The sequence below is a fragment of the Pempheris klunzingeri genome, chromosome 7, assembly GCF_042242105.1.
Source record: "Pempheris klunzingeri isolate RE-2024b chromosome 7, fPemKlu1.hap1, whole genome shotgun sequence".
NCBI lineage: Eukaryota > Metazoa > Chordata > Actinopteri > Acropomatiformes > Pempheridae > Pempheris > Pempheris klunzingeri.
Window position 1 is genome coordinate 16,057,733 of NC_092018.1, and position 8,835 is coordinate 16,066,567.

Genomic DNA, 8,835 nt, shown 5'->3' on the forward strand with positions numbered 1-8,835 from the left:
CACCAGCTATCACCTGTGCTTCAGAGCAGAAACTAAAATTAACCAATTTACACACGTGTTGCTTTGCAAAGACATTGTTTCATCCTGCATGACGGACACGTTAACATCACCTGTGCCTGTACTTACAATACAATGGCAATGCAAAACTACTGCTACTGCAATACAAAGCAAGAGCCCTGTGAGTAATGCTTCCTTTGTAAAGCTTACAATGATCCATTTGTGTTGATACTTTGCCAACAAAGATATTCATTCACTTTTAAGGCCATAGTTTCTTGTTTGAATTGACTGATGGGATTTCGCTGTGTAGTGAGGTAGTTCATATTGTCAGTGTTTTCTTTAATTGCACATTAATACCTGCAGTTGTGGGAAAAGTACTAAAATTCTACTTCTATAGTAACAATAACAACAGTATAAAGAGTGAAAGTCCTAATTGCACAGACCATTTTAGTATTATAAGTCTAAATGCTGTACCTCAGCCTACATATCAAATTATTGGATTATTCTCATTGAAGCATTTACATTTCTGCAGCGGTTTACTATTTTATCTGCCGGACCTAATTAAAACCCACTCAGCTCATTCACTTTGTGACACCACACAAAAGGGGCCTGAGCGGATCACATGTGGCTTGTGTCTGGTGTGGCACCAGTAACTCCAGCCGTCAGATATGTGAGTCAGCACGTGGAAGGGAACATTCTGTCCTGAGTTTTACGCACGTGCCCACCTCCGCCTCTCTGCTGCGGCACACGCACGCGCCCGCACGCAGAAACAACTCCGTCTCTGACACAATCGTCACATCATGTCAACACAACAACATGACCCAGATGCGCCCTGCACTCTTCAACTTTAGTCAGAAGCAGAGAAACAGCAGCCCCGGAAGCGCCTCCTCCTCCTCCTCAGAAATGTTTACGGCTCTGCTGGAGGAGGAGCGGGAGGGCGGCTGGGCGGCTTCAGCCTCAGCCAACAAACTTTTTTTTTTCCTGGAAAATTAAGGGGTTCTTCCACCGAATCGAGCAAAGTGAAGGCGGAGCTACAGCACTGGACGATCCGGGGAAGCTCCTGCAGTGTGTCTGTTGTTGTGCGCAAATGTGTTTTTCCTCTTTCAATATGAACGTTTCCTCTTGTACATTTTGTTTGTCGGGCAGGATCCAGTCTGTGCAGTGCAGACAGGACTGAGGGGGCAGGACGCTTCTCTCTGCCTGTTGTGAAATATTGCTACATCCTGTCACATTCCCACAGTTCAAAACGTATACAATAGCACAGTTGCATATGAGGACTTAACCTCGAGTCATGTGCTACAAAAATATGGAGAAAACACCTCAGTGTGTGGCTGCCATTACTTTGTCTGAGTCACTTATATTTATATTATGATCTTTAGGGAAGAGTGTGCATCCTAATAATGTCTAAACTGACCTACATAGAGGCAGCATTGCTCAATCTCAGCATTCCTAAAGCCAAGAAAGATTTTTCTAGGAAGTTAACCTCTGACTGAACCGCCTTTTTGCACTGGAAGCACTCTTTTTTTTTTTTTTTTTTTTTAGCTTAGGATCTTGTTACACTTTCAAGTGGACTAGCTGCACGATAGTCTCCCATGCAGAGTGCACATGCAAGGATATAGAGTCTCTTAAATGTACTGTGTGTCAGACAAAAGATTAGCAGGTCTACTCAACACTTATGATAAAGCTTTATAACACATGCAGCTACATCATTAGAGTTGATCTACAGTATCTATTTATATGGACCCATTTTCCATATAAGGCTATAAGTTATTATGAGCGCACATTGCTTCTTGTAACCATATTGAACAGACAGTGTGGTTATGGCTTTGTGGCAGCTCACTGTCTGCCTTAACGCTCTACAGCTAAACATCACAGAGTGCAGTCAGAGGCAGGATATGACCATCATAGTATCTGCTGATCCTGACACTAGACACCTCTATAAAACCTTGAGCAGAAGTTCATCCAGACTGGAGGTGTTGAGGCCTCTACTTAGATGACTGGGAATGCTGGCAAGACAGGATTGAGAAGTATATCACACTCTGGCGGCTCGTGCATCACAAAAACACCACTCGTCAGACCTCCTCATATATAACCAGTTATGTGCTCCACTCGTCAGAAATCAAATCATATTCATGAAGATATCAGGGTGTTTCTCTATAAAGTGATAATCAGGACTAGAAGAAACCCCAATTTTCGGTCAAGGTGATTGCAATAAGGACAAGAAACACACACTAGCATACACCAACAGCATTATCTGGCCTCATGTTTCATGTGAGTTTGCAGTGAAGAGTTCAAGTGAAGCTTTGAGGACAGTTGAGGACTGCACTAATTTAGGATCCACACTGTGGTTGAGAAACTGGGACACAAAGTGAGACCTGTCCACAGCTAAAGCATTATGGGCCACAGGGGCTGCATTGGTTTACATCTGAGAGAGCAAAACACTTATGCGTCATCCCCTGGTTGGCCGCTGAGTATAAGCATGAATCTGTGCCAGACACACGGGTCTTTTTTCTGAATAGAAAGGTGGCATCAACTTCTACTCAGTAACTTGAAAATGTAGTATGCTTACCCAGCAATAAAGGTGGGAATGCTGAGACCTAATCTATAATGATTTAAATCACAGTTCACTCCCTTTTAACTGTAATCACACATGACCTTATCCAATTACCAAGACCAATAGGCACATATAGAGAGACTGGTGTAAATAGCTGTGTTATTGTAACTGCCTGCATGCTCTGACCGTCACTGATTGATAATAGCAGAGCAAATAGTTTTGCAGCTGCAGGCGGGACGTTCAGAGATCACTTGCTTCTCTAAGAATCATCCATACATACATCCAATCCTCTGGTCAGAGTTCCTGTAACATGATGTTGCAACACATTTAACTTTCTCCACATATGGAGAACGTGAATTGTGACAACTGGTTTCACAAGTTGCTGAGTGTGTGTGTGTGTGTGTGTGTGTGTGTGTGTGACTGCTCTTAAGCAAGTTGACTGTTGTTGTTTTCTTCTCTGCTTCTTTCACACAGTGTATGTTTACTGAATGTCCTTTCCCGTGTTGGATCAAAATAAAAGCAAATGCATTCAGTCATCCCCCCAACAAGTTACTTTACAGATGTGGCACTAAATAAACACATGGCCTTGTAAATCTATAGTAACTGGGCTTCAGCCATGGGCAGATTTCCCAAGCATGAGGTAACAGACAACGTGGGCCAGGGGGTGTGCCCCGATGACTTTATGTACCCCTGATGTGATGTTGCATTCGAGTGTCTCTTACAGCATGCGGTAAATATGAGTTGAATTTGGTGAATAATGGCCAAGTGGACCTAATAAAACAAAACTTGTTGCTGAGACCTTCTAGCGTGCAGATGAACATAAAATACAGAAGTGATTCTTTTTTTTTTTTTCATTTATGATCAAACACACAAAATTGAGCTTTTTCATCTTTGACTCAAACTCTTCAATTTTAATAGTGAAAGTACTTAAAATAACAATATCTTATAACATATTTTAGATGGACACATTTCCATCTCTAAGTACGTAGCAATTTTAGCTGAGATTTCAAAATCGCTTTTGGACAATAGTGCCCATTTTCCCCAGTCATCTTAAGAACCTGAAGGTAGCATCAGTCGGGTCCTGCCCTCTCGTCCTGACTCGCCTCCTGTGATTGGTCCTCCGTCCCGTCACTCGCTCCGGTGAAAAGGCAATTCCAAAAAACGAGTCACGTTTCCTGTCAGCCAATCACAGCCCCGCTTTCTGATGACACCGTGGGATTCCGCGAAATTGTTTCTTGGAGTTGAGAGATGTGCTGCTCTCAGTAAAATAGGACAAGTTGACGCATGTGTGGGGGCGCACGGTGAGGAGGAATAAACGCAGACACAATAGCTCAGTCGGTGCGCGCTGTGTCGTGTTGATCCGGCACTTGGAAAAGGGAGAAGGAGAGAGGAAGAGCCGGGAAAGACTCAAAGTGCTCTCTTTCCTGTGGGGGGTGTTTAGTTATCCACCCTGCAACCTCAACGAGAAAACGCAGCCTTTGCGGAATAGTCACACTGAAGACGACACGTGTGGATGGTTCGCCGCATGTTTCCTGGGAGGACAGCGGTCTGATTACTTTGTTGTGTCCATTTTGTCGGATTGTTTTTGAACAAACAGCTGCTGCTCCGGACGCATCGTTTCTTTTCTCCATCCTGATCCGCCGTACTGATGTCGGAGGTTGACGTCTCTGCAGACCGTGTCCCCTGCCGACCTGCGGGTCGGACAGAGGACACGTTGAAAGAAAACCAGGAGAACAGGACTTTGCTGATGGTGGCGATGATTTTACTGGACTTGAACAAATGCAGCCCCAACGCGATCGGCGCTGGAGGCGGCAGATGTCTGGGGGGCAGCGACGCCGGGGCGCAGGAGAAGGTGGAGCGGGGCAGCTGCCGGCTGAGCGCCGGGGCCAGCCGGGGCTCCGGGGCACCCAAACAGTCCCGGAACAAGAGGGCGGCGGCGAGACAGGAGTCTCCCGAGAAGAGACACTGCTGTCCCTTTACGGGCTGTGGGAAGATGTACGGAAAGTCGTCCCACCTCAAAGCCCACCTGAGGGTCCACACCGGTAAGAGGAGACACGCACACGTTTCTGTCGACGGCAGCAAAAACCTCTCTGCGCCACTTTCACCCTCACTTTTTTAGCTCAACACGCACGCTCACATCACTGTTTAAACTCTATTGGCTATTTCTGGGGCGCCACGTATGTCGGGAAAGATGAGTGAGGCTACAGTGAATGACTGTGGGTGAGAAAATACGCAGACAATGATGTCATCAAGCCGTGATTTGATAGTTGATCTTAATGTGGTACTTGATGCTCTAGGGAGGGCCTGCAGCGTTATGTGGCATGAGGAGTCAAATGAGAGACCACATGTTCCTGCAAATGAATAACAGATTATGGGAAAGGTGGTGCCGTGAATTTGGCCCTGCTGGGGGTGTGACTGACCGGGCCATAGCGGGCCAGAGACTGGCTGAGAGGGGAGGGGAGGCATGTGTGTGTGATAGAGGGGTGGAGGGGGGTGGATGTACTTTAATGTGCTGTTGACACCCACCAGACCGCGATCTGAGAACACCGCGTGCCGCTGTCCATATTTGTGGTGCACGGTGGATTGTTCAGACGCTATAAGTCATCCGGGACGTGATGTTATCCAAATGATGCCATTAAACGATTAGGCCCATTACTGTAAGGTGATCGCGTGTTAACTGACAGGAGATGCGAGTAACGGCGTCGTAAATGTCGACATCTTGGCTTGTGCTCCACATGCAGGTCACTGCGACACTGATGTCCCCACATGTTCTTGTCCGGAGATAACCCTCCCTGCACCACCATTTCCTCATACGTCACCCCGTCCACCGCCCTCACGTCGGGTTGTAAACAAGGGCAGACATGTGGTTCAATGGAGCACGTGTGGGAGGAGGAGGAGGTGGAAGGGGGAGGAGGGGGGCGCCACAGCTTCCACCCCCTCTTCTTTTTAATTCACGAGGCTCTTATCGTTACTTTCTGAATCAATATGTACTTTTATTGTTCCTGGAAAATGGTGTTTATGCAGACCTGCCCAACATTTTGATTAGAAAACAAAACAAGAAAACAAATCCACAATCTCTCCGTGAAACAGATACGTCTGTTAATATTTCTGTTTTGGAGCAGTTTGTTCCTCAGAAGAATAACAAGGAGTGTGGCCTCTCTGGGGTGTAACTTTAGCTCAGTCACTTTGGAGGATAAAGCACAGTACATTGCTTTGTCTGGGGAGTGAAGTGAGTTTTTTTCAGCATATGCATTCATTCATTCATTCATTCATAACACATATTACTATGATCAGAAATCATTAAATATTCCTCTATTAGATGTAATGCTGTTATTGTACTTGATCACCTTCATCAGTACAGGGAGGGAATAATACTCTTGCAGTGTAGATTCTACACAGTGGGCTCTAATGACATCAGAAGAAAAACAAATAAGGTTCATAGTTAAAGGAAAAAAACTCCTGATTTTGCAATCACTATTATTGTTTTACACATTATGGGATGTAAGTCAAAGGAAAGTCCTCTACAAAGTGTGGTATTACAAAATGTACGTGTGTGTGTGTGTGTGTGTGTTTCCTCAGGTGAGCGCCCCTTTGAGTGTAACTGGCCGGACTGTGGCAAGAAGTTCTCCCGGTCAGACGAGCTGACACGTCACTACCGCACACACACAGGAGAGAAGCGCTTCAACTGTCCAATGTGTGACAAGTGCTTCATGAGGAGCGACCACCTGACTAAACACGCCCGGCGACATGCAGGCTTCCATCCCAGCATGCTCCAGGGCTCCAGTGCGGCCAAGAGACGCCGCTGCTCCGTGTCCGTGTCCTCCTCTGACTCTGGAGACCAAAGCCCTGCTGGGGTGTGAGACACACCCACATACTGTACATATATAGGCAGAGGTACATGCAGTAGATTCAGAGGCATACACAAACACAGACACACCCACGTGTGGAGTGCACCTTTACACTAATCTCTCAAGTCAGACAACTCAGCCAGGCAGACCACTATTTTCTATGCATGTAACATTGTGCAGCAGCAAGCAGAAATGTACATTTGAACCAGAATGTAATCAGTCCAGAGCTTCCCCCTTTTATTCCCAGAGGTGATTGGTATTTATTAAGGGGCATCCAGGTTCTGCTTGTAGTTGCTTTGCCATTTGTAATTATTCTACTTTGTGTTGTGTGATTTTTTTATCTTTTATTTGGAAGAATCTGCAATCCAAGAGGCACTCGTACATAAACATTACATGTTTGCTTTGTATCGCGTATTTCACTTGCAGGTGAAGACAACGAGATGAAAAGAAATCATGACTGAGATATCCCTCATGGGTTAAAGACTGTTCGGAATCGTCCTTTAGTAAATATCATTGTTGCACACATACGCTATACTATACGTGTACAGTTACTCCCCAGTCCAGGACAAGGTGAATGTACAGTATAGCAGTATTATCATGTAAATAGATTAAACAGACTACCTGTCAGATGGCCGATGTACTCATAACACTGTAGTTACTTGTTATTAGAGAATAATAAGACAAAAGCTATAATATAGAAAAGTACAGAGCTTGGATATTAAATTTCATATATTTGGTTATTTACTTAATTGTTATGGACTTAGTAAATCAGGTATCCTGTGAGCTTTTAGGTATGGGCAGCACGGTTCCTGTGCTGAAACATAAATGCTGTCACATCATGATAAGCTTGCCAATAATTGCACCAAAATACCTTTACAGTGCTTTGGCAAGACCATAATGCATGAGCAAGCCTCATGGGAAAATCCATTTTCAACATTTGCATTGCTTGAATTGTATCAATAGTGCAGGAAAACGCAACAAGGTAAAGACTTTGCAAAGTAAAGTTGGAGACTTTACTACTTCGCTTGCAGTTGAGACACTCTTCGATGTGAGGACCTTTAATGATTCGTGTTTAGTTCAGGTGTGTAAACTGTAAACAAGGATGTCTGTGCCTTTTCAAGGGTTTTTGTAGCAGAGAGGAGTTCCTACAGCCTTTGGGAATACTACCTGAACAAACATTGTCAGATTCTTTATGTTGATATTCAGTAACACTTTGAATATCAATGACTGTCTCTTATGCCAACAGTGCCAGTTTTGCTGTACACTGAAACAAACTTTTGTTTACTGCATCCGGACTGCATTTTATCAGGGAATAATGTGATGCATGGTCATTTCAGTCAACATTACACCCCCTGGTGGTGACGTGGAAGCACAACATTTCTCACAACAGAAAGTCATAAAACATTTTTTAAAATATATTTTCTGTCCTAGCACTCTGTTGATTAGTTTGTTTGTGCATCATTGAATTTCATCATGTAGCATGTTTTTAATACATTTGTTTGGTACAATGTATTTTTTAATCGTCTGGTAATCTTTTATAATAATACTAATGGGGTGAGAGGTCTTATTTGTCCACTACAGGAGCCGGAAACATAGTTGATGTCATTAGTTTTCTTTTTATACTTGCAGCATAATGCGTTAAAATGTCCAGATAGTGTAAAGCTAATTGTAGATAATGTCATAGGACATAAACTACCTTTGTAAAGTGAAATGCTGTTTTTCTTTTCTGGCATTATGACAACTGTGATTAGATGCTGGTGCCTTTCAGGTTGAAGCCCTTACTTCTGACGCTACCGTACTGTAATCAGGGACTGTCGGTGCAGCCCCCGTGTTCTCGCAATATACATAGCTGTGTAATACTGCTCAAGTTTTAACATTAAAATTATTTCTCTTTCTAAACATTTGCTTAGAAATTTTTTATTATTTTCGCCCCACGTCACACAACCACATCAGAAACTTTATTTCCCAACTGTAACAGATGAAGAGGTTCTCTTCTTCAGTGCTGTAGCTGATGAAACGGTTCAAAGATGGTGAAACATGGAGGGAGTGCGGCAGGGAGCGCTCCATTAGCTTTGTGTTTATTGTTTTCATACACTGCACATAACAATAACACTGTTAAATACTGTAATGGAAGTGTTTACAATACAAGAAAATCATTTTAAAAAAAAAGGAAAACCAAAGAAAAACAAGTATCACTCGTGTCTAAATGTAAAAAAAGCATGACTTCATAGACAGCAAATGCTCTTCAAATGAACTAAATTATCAAGATGGCAATAAATACACACGTATTTTAAACTTCTCTGTACTTAAGGCATACTCTAATTGCAAATAATCAACTGATTTAAGGGAGGAAGGGAGTCATAAATGAAGGATATTAGTGCTCCAAGTCAACGATCCTTGATGTTGATATTACAAAACAATTTATAACCTGTCATT

General features: G+C 43.5%; 1 protein-coding gene across 1 annotated transcript; it reads left to right on the forward strand.

Annotated features, from left to right (window-relative positions):
• The first annotated feature begins 3,732 nt into the window (after nt 1-3,732).
• klf9 (Kruppel like factor 9) lies at nt 3,733-8,298 on the forward strand. The gene is made up of 3 exons (XM_070833874.1): nt 3,733-4,593; nt 6,131-6,405; nt 6,826-8,298. The coding sequence occupies exons 1-3, from the start codon at nt 4,200-4,202 to the stop codon at nt 6,841-6,843; spliced, it is 687 nt and encodes a 228-aa protein (XP_070689975.1). The 5' UTR covers nt 3,733-4,199; the 3' UTR covers nt 6,844-8,298.
• Nucleotides 8,299-8,835: the final 537 nt, after the last annotated feature.